The 18,289-nt window shown below is 43.6% G+C and overlaps 1 protein-coding gene across 2 annotated transcripts in view; it reads right to left on the reverse strand.

Moving 5' to 3' along the window:
- Positions 1–26: 26 nt before the first annotated feature.
- Positions 27–18,289, reverse strand: part of LOC110528827 (obscurin-like protein 1) — a 28,198-nt gene continuing 9,935 nt past the window's right edge. Inside the window, exons 3-25 of one of the 2 annotated variants that reach the window (XM_021610959.2) lie at positions 14,310–14,579; positions 13,831–14,091; positions 13,246–13,551; positions 12,846–13,112; positions 12,366–12,641; positions 11,126–11,240; positions 10,683–10,843; positions 10,249–10,521; positions 9,727–10,002; positions 9,166–9,441; positions 7,077–7,352; positions 6,516–6,791; positions 5,854–6,123; positions 5,359–5,625; positions 4,949–5,218; positions 4,422–4,688; positions 3,495–3,761; positions 2,807–2,919; positions 2,481–2,637; positions 2,019–2,180; positions 1,761–1,865; positions 1,296–1,562; positions 27–788 (exon numbers count right to left, since the gene is read on the reverse strand). In XM_021610959.2, coding sequence (XP_021466634.2) covers positions 511–788; positions 1,296–1,562; positions 1,761–1,865; positions 2,019–2,180; positions 2,481–2,637; positions 2,807–2,919; positions 3,495–3,761; positions 4,422–4,688; positions 4,949–5,218; positions 5,359–5,625; positions 5,854–6,123; positions 6,516–6,791; positions 7,077–7,352; positions 9,166–9,441; positions 9,727–10,002; positions 10,249–10,521; positions 10,683–10,843; positions 11,126–11,240; positions 12,366–12,641; positions 12,846–13,112; positions 13,246–13,551; positions 13,831–14,091; positions 14,310–14,579 — 5,456 coding nt within the window. In that variant the 3' untranslated portion in view covers positions 27–510. Of the gene's footprint in view, positions 789–1,295; positions 1,563–1,760; positions 1,866–2,018; positions 2,181–2,480; positions 2,638–2,806; positions 2,920–3,489; positions 3,762–4,421; positions 4,689–4,948; positions 5,219–5,358; positions 5,626–5,853; positions 6,124–6,515; positions 6,792–7,076; positions 7,353–9,165; positions 9,442–9,726; positions 10,003–10,248; positions 10,522–10,682; positions 10,844–11,125; positions 11,241–12,365; positions 12,642–12,845; positions 13,113–13,245; positions 13,552–13,830; positions 14,092–14,309; positions 14,580–18,289 lie in introns of those variants that run through there. The other variant, XR_002474307.2, reaches the window with a different exon arrangement.

Here is an 18,289-nt window from a genome sequence, read left to right on the forward strand (position 1 = left end):
AAATATAACATATTTAGAAAAACTTTAACTTAATTATAGAATTAAAATGTTAATTTCCAATCAATATATTTTCAAAATAAATATGTGTAACAGATGTGTACAATTGATTTATATCCATACACACAGGCATTCATACCCACCATTATAACCCATTCTAACACCTTCAGACAAGTGTTGCATACCGATTTGACCTTTAGACCTGACTGGAATCCATCCTTCTTAACATTTCTCTCCAAGGTTACTTTCTGCCCTTTACAACTGACTGAAGATCAGCTTTGCTCATAACCCCAACCATTGAGTAAAACAAAACTGATCCTGAAACAGTTGTTTGGGGCTTAAGTACCACATTTCATCATCACATTCCACTTTTCTGTCTCGCTCATTACATGCAGCTTTACTAGATCAGATAGACCGCATTCTTATATAGTACATTCAAACCCTAAAACAGTCTCAGACGTTCAATTCCTGATCATAACAGAATCAACATTTCCCATTCTCTCCCCCTTGCCTCTACTTCCACATCACGTTCAGTTTGGCGCTGCTCTTGGCCTTTCCCATGGCGAAGGTAACCGTCCCGCTCATGTCTGGTCTGGTCTGTTTCAGGTTCAGTTTGTGGACGGTCCCGTGGTTCTCTAAGCGGACATCAGGGCTGGACTGGATGGTCTCTCCGTTCAGAGTCCAGACTGGGGGCCTGCTGATGGCCACGGACACCTCACACTGGAAACAGGCCTGGTCAGGAGCCGTCACCGCCACATCCTCCAGCTCTGTCTCTATCACCAGGGACTGGGCTGGAGAGGCAAGGGGATGGAGGGTTAAAAGAGATGGGTCACCTTTTCCACAAAAGGTCAGGAACATCATTCTGTGTGTGAGGGAGAGAGAGAAATGTGAAAAGGGTAAGGTGAGAGATTGAGGGGAATAAAGTGACAGAGAGAAATGTGAAAAGGGTAAGGTGAGAGATTGAGGGGAATAAAGTGACAGAGGGACATGTGAAAAGGGTAAGGTGAGAGATTGAGGGGAAGTGACAGAGGGACATGTGAAAAGGGTAAGGTGAGAGATTGAATTAAAGTGACAGAGGGACATGTGAAAAGGGTAAGGTGAGAGATTGAGGGGAATAAAGTGACAGAGGGACATGTGAAAAGGGTAAGGTGAGAGATTGAGGGGAATAAAGTGACACAGGGACATGTGAAAAGGGTAAGGTGAGAGATTGAATTAAAGTGACAGAGGGACATGTCAAATAACAGCAACAATATGTCAATACAGACATATTGTTTTACAAGAAACCACCATCCACTTACCTTCCACCAGGAGTTGGGCTGTGGACGTGTGCTCCCCAACCTCTATACTATAGGTACCCTCGTCCTCTACAGTCGCCTCGTGGATGGTCAGTTTATGGTAGCAGCCGTCACTGTGGATCTCTAGCCTATCAGAAGACACCAGCTCTGCCTTGCCTCTGTACCATGTGAGTTCACAGCGCGGCGTGGACACGGTGCAGTCCAGAATCACGCGGTGCTTCTCCAGAGCTGTGCGGTCTCTCAGAGGCTTCACGATAGACACGGGGGCCTCTGTGAAAAAATATAAGAGAAGTGCAGATATTTCAGTGAAGAGAACTGATTTGAGGTCAGATCATGGACATAGGGAGTTCTGTCACCCACAACAGAGGTTTGGGTTTCTGTCTGCTTATAAGAACTGATGTCAGATCAGCTGGAGTATCACACAGAGATAGGTGAGGTAGAACTGCAGCCCAGTAGGTAAAGCCCTACCTTCCACCTCTAGGTAGGCTGTTGATTCTGTCTGTTTGGTCACAAAGCGGACCTCCCCAGAATCCTCAGCTTTAACGTTGCACATGAGAAGGAAGTGTTTGGTCCCTGAAGGAATAAACACAGACATGGAATTTCAATGTTTATTCTATTATTTATTTGACCTTTACCAGCTATGTCAATTAAGACCAAATTATTCACCGCAATCATGAAGTTTAACAGTTATGGATTAACTGATTGATTGACTGATGTATCACTAACCCTCTGTGCGTATCTTGATGGTGCTAGTGGGTCGTATCTTGTGTCCATCCTTGTACCACTCCCCAGTCACGTCCTCCATGGACACCTCACACATGAACACAGCATTCTGGTCCTCCTGGACATACAGGTCCTCCAGCCCGTGTAGCACCTCCACTTCAGGCTCTGTGGAGGGAGATTGGAAGATTGGTTCAACATATTGGAACATTGGAACGTAGTAACAGTGTACAAACGTAACCGTGCCAACAATGGAAGAGCATTAGTCACGCAGCCATGACCTCTAGGTGGCAGTAGCACGCAGTACAAGGTTGGCTGTGTTGGCCTGTTTCAGCCTTCCTGTCCCTATAACTGAACACTAGAGGTCAACGAAGAGTACCGTTGGTGAGAGTACTGAGATGTTTTACATGCACTTGAAATGAAGACCGTTCTGCAGTGACTTGATAAGGAGAGTGTACAGTATATTACCATAGACCTCCAGGTTACAGGATGTATTGAGATCTCCTACGTCACAGGTGTAGGTGCCTGCATCAGAGAGGCTACACTGCAGCAGCTGACAGAACCTCTTCCTCCCCATGGAGTAAATACGGTACTGGGTCTTCCCTGGCTTCAGCTCTGTCCCATTCTACAGTCAAGAAGAAAGACAGGGGAGACAACATTATTACCGTATTCTCAGGGATAGACAACATTTAATGAGATCAAACGGTTTTCTTCCTGTCTGTGCCTTTTGTACATAACATGGTAATACACTACTGACACAAATGCAGCAGGTCTATTGGTTGTACATCTATTACCTTCAGCCACCTGACCTCCACGTTCTGTCTGGACAGCTCACACTCCAATGTGGCAGGAGAGCCCTGCTCCAGTCTCATGTCTACCAGCTTCTTCATGATAGTCACTGGAGTCTCTGGGAAAGAACAACAACATGGAATATATGTTCTTTACTATAGCATCCAATCCAGACACAGCTCTCCAGGGTCAAAGACCCCTGTATTAGATAACTGGATATTCATGATGATGTTCTTGACCCTCAACCCTCTCCCTCCCTCTCTATCTCTGTACCACAAACGCTGTCTCGACCTCTGAATGATCGGCTATGAAAAGCCAACGGACATTTACTCCTGAGGTGCTGACCTGTTCTACCCTCCACATTACAACCACTGTGATGATTATTTGACCCTGCTGGTCATCTATGAACGTTTGAACATGAAGAACGATCTGGCCTTAATGGCCATGTACAGTTATGGTCTCCACTCGGCACAGCCAGAAGAGGACTGGCCACCCCTCAGAGCCGGGTTCCTCTCTAGGTTTCTTCCTAGATTCCTACCTTTCCAGGGAGTTTTTCTTAGTCACCGTGCTTCTATATCTACATTGCTTGCTGTTTGGGGTTTTAGGTTCGGTTTCTGTACAAGCACTTTGTGTAAAAAGGGCTTTATACATATTTTTGATTGATTATTGATGATGATGATGATGATACCTCACCCTTGACAGTCAGCCTGGCAGAGGTCCGGACTCCCTCCGCAGAGAAGACGATGGTGCCCGTGTCCTCCAGGGTAAGGTTGGACAGGGTGAGTCCGTGGACCAGTCCGTTGCAGCTCACCCGCCAGTGGTTGCTGGGTTTGACCCGGATGCCGTCCTTCTGCCAGAAGCCCTCCACGCCAGTGTGAGACAGCTCCACCTCGAAGGAGGCCGTCTCCCGCTCAAACGTGTCCGTCTCCGCCAGACCCTTACGGATGGCGATCTTACGGGCTGTAGAGGTAGCGATATTGACAGATGGTTAAAATATAACATACCTAAAGCCAGGAGACATTTTTTGCCTATAATAATAGTCTATAGGCTATTATTGTAAGATGACATACCAACATTTCATCATACATCTCTCACCCACAGGGCATTACCCATTGTTATTTTAGTGCCTGACGGCTGGCGGCACCATACATGATAGTGAAGGCCAACATTCATTGTAGCTGTTGTTGACAGCTACTATATATAAAGGCACAGTAAATGTAGTTGCAAATAGAATCCAGGACTCAAACTGTTGTTTTATTAGCTAAGCATAACAGGACACTGCCATAGTGTTGAAGACTTTGGTTCATTACTCTAACTGATGAAATCCTATTCATATCAATAATAATAAACTGGGTGGTTTCGAGTCCTGAATGCTAATTGGCTGACAGCCATGGTATATCAAACCATATACCATGGGTATGACAAAAAAAATATTTGTATTGCTTAGTTACGTTGGTAACCAGTTTATAATAGCAATAAGGCACCTCGGGGGCTTGTGGTAAATGACCAATATTATTGAAGACTCAATATAAATGACCAATATACCACAGCTAAGGGCTGTATCTGATGAAATCATATCCTTATCAATCAGTATGACATGGGGTCTGGACATTGTCTTACGCTCCACGTTGAGTTTGACCTGCGTGCGGTCGTGCAGGGTTTCACAGCGGTAGGTTCCGCGGTCAGAGAGGTTGAGGTTGCAGATGGTCAGGCTGCGTTTGCGTCCGCTCTGGCCAAGGGTGTGTCGGGGTCCTGGCTGGATGACCACACCCTGCCTCATCCACTGGACCTCACCCGTGTCCAGACTGACCTCTGTTTCCATGGTAGCGTCTCCGTACTCCTCAGCCATCACCGCCTCCATCTTCTTAGTGAAGGTCACCTGAGCTTCTGGATAATGCCGGAAGGACAAAACATGACTGTTAAAGGGATGGTTCACTAAGAATACACATTTGTATGATAATCCACTTCCTTAGGCTTTGTTTGAGTTATTTATGTAGGTATGTTGACTGAGAACACTTTCTCATTTACAGCAACAACCGTGTGAGAGTCGCCTGCTCCCATCTGACACTCAGGTCAAGCTAAACAAGTGCATCTCCATTTGAAAGTATTTGCCACATAAATTTGACCCAGATCAGCTGTAGTCTCACCCTGTACTTTGAGGGTGGCCTTAGACACGTTCCCCTCAGCCTCCACTGTGATCTTAGAGGAGTCCAGGATCTGACAGCTCTTGATCACCAGGGTGTGACACAGGCCGTTCTGCGTTGCCTGGAAATGGTCACCCATGACGACGAGCTCGCCGTCCATCCCCCACACCAGCTGCACGTCCTCTGGCGACACCACGCACTTGAAGGTGGCGTCCTCTCCCTCTAACACCATGGTGTTGTGGAGCTCTGTCAAGAACTCTACCACGCGGGGCACTGGGGGGGACGAGGGGAAAGGGAGAGAAGGAAAGAAAAACTAATGAAGGGCTCGAAGGTTTGTTGATTAATTTAATCAGGGGTATTAATTCTGGGCTGGAACCAAATCCTGCACCCATTTTGAGGGCTGTACTACTTACTCTCAACTCTGAGCCTGGCGGCGGTGCGGTCGTCCTTGGACTCGCAGGCGTACTCCCCCGTGTCCTCCCTGGTCAGCCTGTGGATGGTCAGGCTGCGTTCTACGCCGTCGGCCCGGATGGTGAACCTCCGGCTGGGGACGATCTCCACGCCGTCCTTCAGCCACTGGACGTCCGCCTTGGGCTTACACACCTCACAGCGTATGGTCACCATGCCGTCCGCATGGGCCACGGTGTCGTGGAGCGGCTTGGCAAACTTCACCCTCATCTCTGAGACCACAAGTGAGAGAGAGCTGTTAAGATTGGTGATACCTTCTATCGCCCTCTGAAACACCATTCATAGTCATTCACAACAGCATTTTTCTGTCACCTTTTCTTATTGGGATTTGGCTTATAGCATCATATTAACCTCGGTTGGTTAAAGAAACACAGTGCTCCCTGATCTACAGCTACTATATAATTAGATAAAGACAGAATGGGAACATGGAAGTTAAAAACCTTTGACTAGCAGACTGAAATGCATCTCGTCTGTGTTGGCGTCTACTGTGTACTCTCCGCTGTCCGACCGTCTCAGCGGGTCAATGGTAAGGAACCGGGTGGCTCCTTCGACCCCCGTGTGGAAGCGGTCCCCTATGACGGGCGTCCAGTCCTTGAGCCAGCGAACGGGAGCGTTCTCCTTAGACACGACCCCCATCAGCGTCACGCTCTCTGCCTCATAACCCGTGATGATGTTCACTGCCTGTTTGTCTACGAAGGTGACAGGGGAGTCTGGGAGAGAGAGTAAGAGAGAATAAAGAATGAGGTGTAAAAGGAAAGGCTCACACCCTATAGTATATAGTATACATTTTAAAGTTAAAGTTCATTCCACTGTAGACGGTCTCGTTTCGACTTAATTTGATCACTCTTTTGTTGATTGAGAATTTTCCTGCACAAAAGGTTTTCTAAAGTGTGTAATTTCCACTTTAAAATGTCAGACTTAATTTACACCAACGAAAAATGTATCAACTCCTACAAAAAAAAATATATTAATTATAATCCACATAATTCACATTTCCTGTTTCTACAGGATTATTTTCCTGCTGTAGCGAACTGGCTCAAATTAAGTTCCTACATCTGTAAGACTGTAAACACCCTTTTGTCCATATAGCCCAGCTGATTACCTTGGATCTTCACCATGGTGACCATCTTGTCATCGATAGCATCACACATGTACTTCCCAGAGTCGGAGGGCAGGATGTCAGAGAGGATGAGTTTCCTCAGCGTGCCGTAGCTCTCGATGTAGGTCCGGTCATCGCTAGTCAGCTGTCTGTCGTTACAGTACCACTGGACAGGGGCATTGGCCCGGGACACCTCACAGGCCAGGATCAGGTCGTCCCCGGCAACCATCTCCTGGTAGTCTGCGTCCTCAGAGTTCCCCAGGATGGTCACTGGAGGCTCTGGAGAAGGAGGAAGAGACTTACGTTTTTTTGTTGATTTAAATCAGATGCAGTTTTCATAGATATTATCAATATGTTAACAGCTCCACCTTGCACTCTGAAAGGCTAGGAGGAATTATTTTCACCATAGTCCTTAGTTTTACACCTATCCAATCCTCTAAGATCTCTACAAGTACGTAGGGGTAAGGGGTAGGGGATGAGGGGTAGAGGTATGGGGTAGGTGGTAGGGGCTAAGGTTTAGTGGATAGCAGATAGGACTTGATTTGTGATTAGGTGATTCTTTACCTTGCACAGTGACATGGAAGGTGATGTTGTCATCTCCGGCATCAAGGAAGTAGTCTCCGCAATCTTCCAGCTCAGCGTTAAGGATCACCAGGGAGCGGAACGCCCCTTCTTCCTCCTCATAGAACCTCTCGTCCTTGTTTAACCGGCGGCCATCTTTGTACCACTTAGCGACGGCATTGGCCCTGGAGAGTTCACACTCCAACTCGATGTCATCAGAGGGCAGGGACTTGACCTCTGTCTTGACTTCTGACCTATTCACAATCTTCACGGGGGGCTCTGGAGGGAGAATGTTCACATTTGGAGAGTCAATTCCATTTGAATTCAGTCAATTTAGGACATGAAATCCTCACTTACAGTGCCTTGCGAAAGTATTCGGCCCCCTTGAACTTTGCGACCTTTTGCCACATTTCAGGCTTCAAACATAAAGATATAAAACTGTATTTTTTTGTGAAGAATCAACAACAAGTGGGACACAATCATGAAGTGGAACGACATTTATTGGATATTTCAAACTTTTTTAACAAATCAAAAACTGAAAAATTGGGCGTGCAAAATTATTCAGCCCCCTTAAGTTAATACTTTGTAGTGCCACCTTTTGCTGCAATTACAGCTGTAAGTCGCTTGGGGTATGTCTCTATCAGTTTTGCACATCGAGAGACTGACATTTTTTCCCATTCCTCCTTGCAAAACTGCTCGAGCTCAGTGAGGTTGGATGGAGAGCATTTGTGAACAGCAGTTTTCAGTTCTTTCCACAGATTCTCGATTGGATTCAGGTCTGGACTTTGACTTGGCCATTCTAACACCTGGATATGTTTATTTTTGAACCATTCCATTGTAGATTTTGCTTTATGTTTTGGATCATTGTCTTGTTGGAAGACAAATCTCCGTCCCAGTCTCAGGTCTTTTGCAGACTCCATCAGGTTCTCTTCCAGAATGGTCCTGTATTTGGCTCCATCCACCTTCCCATCAATTTTAACCATCTTCCCTGTCCCTGCTGAAGAAAAGCAGACCCAAACCATGATGCTGCCACCACCATGTTTGACAGTGGGGATGGTGTGTTCAGGGTGATGAGCTGTGTTGCTTTTACGCCAAACATAACGTCTTGCATTGTTGCCAAAAAGTTCAATTTTGGTTTCATCTGACCAGAGCACCTTCTTCCACATGTTTGGTGTGTCTCCCAGGTGGCTTGTGGCAAACTTTAAACAACACTTTTTATGGATATCTTTAAGAAATGGCTTTCTTCTTGCCACTCTTCCATAAAGGCCAGATTTGTGCAATATACGACTGATTGTTGTCCTATGCACAGAGTCTCCCACCTCAGCTGTAGATCTCTGCAGTTCATCCAGAGTGATCATGGGCCTCTTGGCTGCATCTCTGATCAGTCTTCTCCTTGTATGAGCTGAAAGTTTAGAGGGACGGCCAGGTCTTGGTAGATTTGCAGTGGTCTGATACTCCTTCCATTTCAATATTATCGCTTGCACAGTGCTCCTTGGGATGTTTAAAGCTTGGGAAATCTTTTTGTATCCAAATCCGGCTTTAAACTTCTTCACAACAGTATCTCGGACCTGCCTGGTGTGTTCCTTGTTCTTCATGATGCTCTCTGCGCTTTTAACGGACCTCTGAGACTATCACAGTGCAGGTGCATTTATACGGAGACTTGATTACACACAGGCGGATTGTATTTATCATCATTAGTCATTTAGGTCAACATTGGATCATTCAGAGATCCTCACTGAACTTCTGGAGAGAGTTTGCTGCACTGAAAGTAAAGGGGCTGAATAATTTTGCACGCCCAATTTTTCAGTTTTTGATTTGTTAAAAAAGTTTGAAATATCCAATAAATGTCGTTCCATTTCATGATTGTGTCCCACTTGTTGTTGATTCTTCACAAAAAAATACAGTTTTATATCTTTATGTTTGAAGCCTGAAATGTGTCAAAACGTCGCAAAGTTCAAGGGGGCCGAATACTTTCGCAAGGCACTGTATATATATTTTTCAGTTTTTGCATTAGTATTTTTATAATCTCCTGATTGAATTCAAATGGAATTGTGTGAAAACAAAGTACCATTCAACTCAAACCATCTCTTACCTGACACCTTGACCTGGAAGTCGATGAGGTCATCTGAGGCAAGACAGGTGTATTTCCCAGAGTCGCCTGGGACGGGCGTGCGGATGGTGAGGCGGCGGATGAGTCCATCCTCAGTGATGGTGACATCACTGCTCTCCTCCACCTCTCCTCCATCCTTCATCCAGATCACCTCAGCGTTGAACCGCGACACCTCGATCTCCAGGACGATGGGGTCTCCAGAGAAACAGTCCATTACGTCAGACATGGTTTCAGAGCGGGCCAGCTTCACAGGAGGCTCTGAGAAGAGGGGATTTATATGATGGTTCATTTCTATTCTTTGAACAGAATATTGCAATATGGGAAATTAGCAGACAGCAGAAAGCAATACATCAAAACAACATAAATAAGATACCTAAAATCGAACTTATTTTTTTGAAATCATAGTGAACAGTTATATTAATTATATTATGTATGTCCATTCATCTCACATAGTTGAAAAATACAAAATCAAAGATTGAAATACTTAACCCTGGCATAACTAAACCTCTTACGCTGAACAGAGTTAGCTCACTGACCACATACCTGTAATAGTGACCAGCCATGTGACCGAGTCATCCTCTGTGTCACACACATACTCTCCTGTGTCCTCCACAGTGGTCGTGGGGATGACCAGTGTCCTGTGGGCTCCCTGGACCTCCAGGATGAGAGAGGCACTCTCCTCCACCTCCAGCCCATCTCGGTACCAGCGTACCTGGGCATCAGGCTGGGAGATCTCGCAGCTGAGCTCCAGCCTCTCAGAGGTCAGGCTGGTCAGCTCCAGCTCAGACTCAGTGGGGGAGACGATTCGCACCGGAAGCTCTGAGAAAGGGAGAACAACTTGCATTTAAAAGGAAGCGATTAAAAAAAAAATATATATTTAAATAGAAGTTTGGATATGAAATAGTCTGACATAAGATTAAATTGTGTAATAGTGTAAAAAAGGTAAATTAATTAGTTGTCTTCTGATAAGGGGGATTGGTTTGGTAGGAGACCCCAAAACATTTAAAACGATTACACTACCACTCACAACAAATGAACCAGGTATGGAACCTTGGAGTATCTTACCTGTGATGGTGACCTGGAAGAACACAGAGTCTCCATCCGTGTCGCAGACGTACTCTCCGGAATCTTCTGCCGAGCCGCAGAGGACGGTCAGCCTCCTGTACGGTCCCTCGGACGTCAGCTGGATGTTCTCCGTCTCCAGGACCTGAAGGCCGTCCTTAAACCAGTGGACCTCACCACTGGAGCGGGACAGCTCACACTGCAGGACCATCTGCTCAGAGATATGACCCTCCATAATCACGTCCTCCTTGGGCTCCACGATCATCACTGGAGGCTCTTAGTTTCAACAAGGGAAAAGGAGAATATGAATGAGCATATTCTACCACCAGGATAGGATAATTGATGTTTGCATCATCATCAAAGTCTCATCTTTGCTCAACACAATGGAGTCAACTTCACCTGTTACATGACATGTAGGGCTAGTGTACAGTACATACCTTTGATGTTGACAGTGAATGAGAGGCTGTTGTCTCCTGACTGACAGCTGTAGGTTCCTGCGTCTGAGGTCTCAGCACAACGGATGATCATTCTCCTCATGGTGCCCTCTGTTTGAATAGTGATGTTATCACTGGCCTGGACCTCAACCCCATCCTTATACCTGGAGGAAGGTCATGACGGACAGGACAATGAACCTTCAGTATTGTTGATTAGTTGAATCGGGTGTGAGGGTGTTTGGCTGGAACAAAAGCCTGAACCCAACTGGCCAACACGGCTCTTGCAATTGTTGAAACTTCATAATAAGCCTACTTATATTTTTTACAGTCGGAACATGATCAGATCCCACTAAATTAACGATATTCTAAGCAGAAATGACTCCAAATCATAAAGGATAATGACATCCAGTTTACGTTTCCTAGCGGTGTGTATGTTAGCTGTGTACCAGGTAGCGTTGGCGTCCTCTCTGGAAACCTCACAGGTGAGCACCACAGGATCCAGCTCCATGGCAGACTTCTGGAGCTCCTCCTCCGGGACCTCACTGAACTGCACAGGGGGACCTGGTGGGGGAGGGAGAGAGGGGGAGCGGGAGGTTGGATGATCATGGTTAGAGTTAGCGTTTGGTTGTGGTTTGGAGGAGGAGGCTTGCTGGGTTGGAGGGGTTGGAGTGAGTAGTGGAGTGTTTTGTTACAGTGTGATCAAACTAAGCATGCTCTTCCAGAGGTTTGTTCAGATACATATCAGAAAGATCAGGACAGTGAGTGAGAGGAAAGAAATGGGGGTGAAAAACAGGTTAGAGAAGACTTTCAGAACAGAAGCCATCACACTGGGTTACAGGACCAAGAGAATCCTGTCAATAACAACAACAACAACAACAGAATATGACTTGCCGGCACAGAGGAAGTACAACACAGTATTAGGATTCCCTCAGAGAAAACACAGAACAACGATCTCCGTTGTTCACCTTTGACCTCCACCTGAAACACACTGACATCATCAGCTGTCCGACACGTGTAAACGCCTGAGTGGGAGAAGTCAGGCGATTGGATAATCAGCGTCCTTGTATGCCCATCCTTCTGAAAGTCTACACCAGGCAGGTTGAAGATCTGCTCACCATCTTTGTACCAGTAGACCTGGGTATATAGGTCTGATAAGTCACAGTGGAGAACGATGGGCTCGCCAGCCTCAGCGGCCTTGGTCCTCTCCTCTTCAGGGAGGTGGGAGAACATGGCTCCCACAGCTAGGGGTGTTATGGGTGATTGGTTAAGGTGGCAGATATGGGATGCTCAGTTAGCTTGGGTGATCGTCAGCGTGAATCAGTATGACATCATGGCTGATGGTTGAAGAAATTCATGTGAAATTGTGAATTCAAAGAGATGCTCAAACTTCTGAAAAACCTCCAGTATAGAAAGTTGAACATTTCTGGTTGAGAGTGCATGTTAATTTTATTTTCCTTTATTTAACTAGGCAAGTCAGTTAAGAACAAATTCTTATTTTCAATGACGGCCTAGGAACAGTGGGTTCAGGGGCTGCCTGTTCAGGGGCAGAACGACAGATTTGTACCTTGTCAGCTCGGGGGTTTGAACTTGCAACCTTGCGGTTACTAGTCCAACGCTCTAACCACTAGGCTACCCTGCCGCCCCAATGATCTCCATGACGACCAAACGTGACATACAGCAACTCACCTTCAACCTCCACGTTGAATTTGATGACATCACCCATCGTCTTGCATGTGTATACGCCAGAGTCGGTGAACTCAGCCGATTGGATAACGATCCTCCTCATGTTGCCTTCTGATTGGATGTTGAGGCCATCTGTCACCTGTAGCTCCACCCCATCCTTGAACCAGCCCACGCTGGCTGAGGGGTGGGACACCTCACAGTACAGGACCACAGGGTCACCAGTCTCCACCCTCTTGTTACTGTCTGACTCTGACATTGGGCTGAACTTCACCACCGCAGCTGGAATGGAATCATTACCAAAAAATATGTACAAGCAGTATTCAGTATTCTAATATCATGCAATTGCATATCATTACAGTACAAACAAGCCTAATGTAAATGTTAAAACAGTCCTTGTTATAAGGCCTCCTCAATACAGATTGTCTAGCTTGACGCCATTATCATGTTATTTCTCTTTACACTCCACCGTTCTCCAACACCTACCTTGAACCTTGAGAACCGCTGAGTCTCTGACTCCGTTGGCGATGAAGGTGACCTCTGCCTCGTGGTCTTCCACCTTGGTGCTGTGGATTACCAGGGAGTGCTGTGTCTTGGCCTGTTGGATAGAGTAGTGTTGGCTATCCTGTAGCTGGGTGCTGTTCAGGAACCAGGTGCCCGTCACCATCACTGACAGATCGATGGAGAATAGGGCGTCCTCCCCCTCCGTCACCTCACAGCCCTGGAGAGGGGTCCTGATCTTGGGACCTGGCACTGAGAGGTGAGAGTTCAAAACTAGTGACATCAAATACATTTCCATAGCTGCAGGGTACACAAATACCATAGTGCATGACAGCCTTTCATCCCTGATCACATCAACATGGTTTCTCTCCAATTCAGCACTCACCAAGATGGACGACTTTAGGGAACTCCACGTGTCCACTACGACCATACTTATTGATGCAGCAGACACGGAAGCGGTAATCGCCCTCGCACGGCACGCTATCGCCCATGACCTCTGCGGAGGTCGCCGTGTCGGAGGTCGCACACCTCAGCCACTCCTGTGATCCCACTCCCTGTCTCTCCAGGACATAGACGGAGCGCGTGGTGGTTTGGCTGGTGGGGGCCGGCTCCCAGGAGAGGAGCACGCTGTTGGGCCTGTCCACATCCATCTCCACCCCCACTGGACAGATGGGAGGGCTGTGTCTGGCAGCTGTGGAGAAAACCGAAACAGGGGGAAAGGTACATAGTAGGTGAGCAACGGTTGCCATAATGCTTGTAGCCTGTCGTACGTTTGTTAGTCTCTAGCAGCTACATTAGGAAATGTTGCACAGTATAGCTGGAGTTTTCACCTTACCCGTTCTAGCCCTTTCGGATCTACATGGGTAAATCCCCAAAAAGTTAACTGTGTACTTGACGATTAAACTTTGATTTGATTTGGAAAGTCCCTAAGTAAGAGGCCAAGGGTCACTTTGGTCAACATCCTCCTTACCTTTGACTCTGAGCCGGGACGAGGTCTTGGATCTTCCCACAACGAAGGTCACGACCCCAGTGTCCCCGTGGCAGACGTTGACGAACACCAGCATGTGGGTTTTACCAAAGGACTTGAGGATAGTCTGGTGGTTCTCGCGTAGCTTCAGGCCATCTTTGAACCAGTGGACATCCATGTTCTCCTCCTCTACCTCCACACAGAACACTGCGTTCTCCCCCTCCAACACGTCTAGTTTTCGAGAAAGTTTTTTAACAATTGTGCCTGTGGGTAAGAAAGAGAGTTGAGGGTCATGTACTGTATGGCTGTATATTCGGGAGGAAAATCATTGGGTTTATAGAAAATAATTTAAAAACATAAAAAAACATACAAAATGATTTTTGTCAATAGTTCTGATGCTCAAAGATGTATTTTTTAGACTGTATTAAATGAGTGAATGATACACTGCCATTCTTCTTCCATACTATAAGACGTCTACCTACCTTTGACGGCCAGCTCAGCGATACTCTTCCCTCCATCAGGCATCTCACAGAGATAGACCCCATCGTCGTCCGCTCCCACATCTCGGATAGTGAGCCTGCGCCTGGTTCCGTTCTGCTCTATGCCGTATTTACCACCTGGCTGCAGTCTCTGGTCCTCCAGGTACCAGGCAGTAGGGATGCCCTCATTAGGTACCTCACACTCCAACACGGCCATGCCTCTCTCTCTCACCTCCACGTCTTGCAGAGACCGCCTGAACCGCACCGCTGGAGCTGCACACGGGTGGAAAGGGAGGTAGTTGTGGATTGTATGCGCTATGTCTAGTATTTTTTCAGTGCTTTAGGCACATTTTAGGTTGTTTTTACAGTGCTTTAGGCACATTATAGGTTGTTTTTACAGTGCTTTAGGCACATTTTATGTTGTTTTTACAGTGCTTTAGGCACATTTTAGGTTGTTTTTACAGTGCTTTAGGCACATTTTATGTTGTTTTTACAGTGCTTTAGGCACATTATAGGTTGTTTTTACAGTGCTTAACCCACATTTTAGGTTGTTTTTACAGTGTTTTATGTACATTTTAGGTTGTTTTTACAGTGTTTTAGGCACAATTTAGGTTGTTTTTACAGTGTTTTAGGCACATTTTAGGTTGTTTTTACAATGTTTTAGGTACATTTTAGGTTGTTTTTACAGTGTTTTAGATACATTTTAGGTTGTTTTTACAGTGTTTTAGATACATTTTAGGTTGTTTTTACAGTGTTTTAGATACATTTTAGGTTGTTTTTACAGTGTTTTAGATACATTTTAGGTTGTTTTTACAGTGTTTTAGATACATTTTAGGTTGTTTTTACAGTGTTTTAGATACATTTTAGGTTGTTTTTACAGTGTTTTAGATACATTTTAGGTTGTTTTTACAGTGTTTTAGGCACATTTTAGGTTGTTTTTACAATGTTTTAGGTACATTTTAGGTTGTTTTTACAGTGTTTTAGGTACATTTTAGGTTGTTTTTACAGTGTTTTAGATACATTTTAGGTTGTTTTTACAGTGTTTTAGATACATTATAGGTTGTTTTTACAGTGCTTTAGGCACATTATAGGTTGTTTTTACAATGCTTTAGGTACATTTTAGGTTGTTTTTACAATGCTTTATGTACATTTTAGGTTGTTTTTACAGTGCTTTAGGCACATTTTAGGTTGTTTTTACAGTGCTTTAGGCACATTTTAGGTTGTTTTTACAGTGCTTTAGGCACATTTTAGGTTGTTTTTACAGTGCTTTAGGCACATTTTAGGTTGTTTTTACAGTGCTTTAGGCACATTTTAGGTTGTTTTTACAGTGCTTTAGGCACATTTTAGGTTGTTTTTACAGTGCTTTAGGCACATTTTAGGTTGTTTTTACAGTGCTTTATGTACATTTTAGGTTGTTTTTACAGTGCTTTAGGCACATTTTAGGTTGTTTTTACAGTGCTTAACCCACATTTTAGGTTGTTTTTACAGTGCTTTATGTACATTGTAGGTTGTTTTTACAGTGCTTAACCCACATTTTAGGTTGTTTTTACAGTGTTTTAGGTACATTTTAGGTTGTTTTTACAGTGCTTTAGGCACATTTTAGGTTGTTTTTACAGTGCTTTAGGCACATTTTAGGTTGTTTTTACAGTGCTTTAGGCACATTTTAGGTTGTTTTTACAGTGCTTAACCCACATTTTAGGTTGTTTTTACAGTGCTTTATGTACATTTTAGGTTGTTTTTACAGTGCTTTAGGCACATTTTAGGTTGTTTTTACAGTGCTTTAGGCACATTTTAGGTTGTTTTTACAGTGCTTAACCCACATTTTAGGTTGTTTTTACAGTGCTTTAGGCACATTTTAGGTTGTTTTTACAGTGCTTAACCCACATTTTAGGTTGTTTTTACAGTGCTTTAGGCACATTTTAGGTTGTTTTTACAGTGCTTTAGGCACATTTTAGGTTGTTTTTACAGTGCTTAACCCACATTTTAGGTTGTTTTTACAGTGCTTTAGGCACATTTTAGGTTGTTTTTACAGTGCTTAACCCACATTTTAGGTTGTTTTTTACAGTGTTTTAGGCACATTTTAGGTTGTTTTTACAGTGCTTTATGTACATTTTAGGTTGTTTTTACAGTGCTTTATGTACATTTTAGGTTGTTTTTACAGTGCTTTATGTACATTTTAGGTTGTTTTTACAGTGCTTTAGGCACATTTTATGTTGTTTTTACAGTGCTTTAGGCACATTATAGGTTGTTTTTACAGTGCTTAACCCACATTTTAGGTTGTTTTTACAATGTTTTATGTACATTTTAGGTTGTTTTTACAGTGTTTTAGGCACAATTTAGGTTGTTTTTACAGTGCTTTATGTACATTTTAGGTTGTTTTTACAGTGTTTTAGGCACAATTTATGTTGTTTTTACAGTGCTTTAGGCACATTTTATGTTGTTTTTACAGTGCTTTAGGCACATTTTAGGTTGTTTTTACAGTGCTTTATGTACATTTGAGGTTGTTTTTACAGTGTTTTAGGCACATTTTAGGTTGTTTTTACAGTGTTTTAGGCACATTTTAGGTTGTTTTTACAGTGTTTTAGGCACAATTTATGTTGTTTTTACAGTGCTTTAGGCACATTTTATGTTGTTTTTACAGTGCTTTAGGCACATTTTAGGTTGTTTTTACAGTGCTTAACCCACATTTTAGGTTGTTTTTACAGTGTTTTAGGTACATTTTAGGTTGTTTTTACAGTGCTTTAGGCACATTTTAGGTTGTTTTTACAGTGCTTTAGGCACATTTTAGGTTGTTTTTACAGTGCTTTAGGCACATTTTAGGTTGTTTTTACAGTGCTTAACCCACATTTTAGGTTGTTTTTACAGTGCTTTATGTACATTTTAGGTTGTTTTTACAGTGCTTTAGGCACATTTTAGGTTGTTTTTACAGTGCTTTAGGCACATTTTAGGTTGTTTTTACAGTGCTTAACCCACATTTTAGGTTGTTTTTACAGTGCTTTAGGCACATTTTAGGTTGTTTTTACAGTGCTTAACCCACATTTTAGGTTGTTTTTACAGTGCTTTAGGCACATTTTAGGTTGTTTTTACAGTGCTTTAGGCACATTTTAGGTTGTTTTTACAGTGCTTAACCCACATTTTAGGTTGTTTTTACAGTGCTTTAGGCACATTTTAGGTTGTTTTTACAGTGCTTAACCCACATTTTAGGTTGTTTTTTACAGTGTTTTAGGCACATTTTAGGTTGTTTTTACAGTGCTTTATGTACATTTTAGGTTGTTTTTACAGTGCTTTATGTACATTTTAGGTTGTTTTTACAGTGCTTTAGGCACATTTTATGTTGTTTTTACAGTGCTTTAGGCACATTATAGGTTGTTTTTACAGTGCTTAACCCACATTTTAGGTTGTTTTTACAATGTTTTATGTACATTTTAGGTTGTTTTTACAGTGTTTTAGGCACAATTTAGGTTGTTTTTACAGTGCTTTATGTACATTTTAGGTTGTTTTTACAGTGTTTTAGGCACAATTTATGTTGTTTTTACAGTGCTTTAGGCACATTTTATGTTGTTTTTACAGTGCTTTAGGCACATTTTAGGTTGTTTTTACAGTGCTTTATGTACATTTGAGGTTGTTTTTACAGTGTTTTAGGCACATTTTAGGTTGTTTTTACAGTGTTTTAGGCACATTTTAGGTTGTTTTTACAATGTTTTAGGTACATTTTAGGTTGTTTTTACAGTGTTTTAGATACATTTTAGGTTGTTTTTACAGTGCTTTATGTACATTTTAGGTTGTTTTTACAGTGCTTTAGGCACATTTTAGGTTGTTTTTACAGTGCTTTAGGCACATTTTAGTTGTTTTTACAGTGCTTTATGTACATTTTAGGTTGTTTTTACAGTGCTTTAGGCACATTTTAGGTTGTTTTTACAGTGCTTTAGGCACATTTTAGGTTGTTTTTACAGTGCTTTAGGCACATTTTAGGTTGTTTTTAC

This window comes from Oncorhynchus mykiss, chromosome 7 (assembly GCF_013265735.2).
Source record: "Oncorhynchus mykiss isolate Arlee chromosome 7, USDA_OmykA_1.1, whole genome shotgun sequence".
Classification (NCBI taxonomy): Eukaryota; Metazoa; Chordata; class Actinopteri; order Salmoniformes; family Salmonidae; genus Oncorhynchus; species Oncorhynchus mykiss.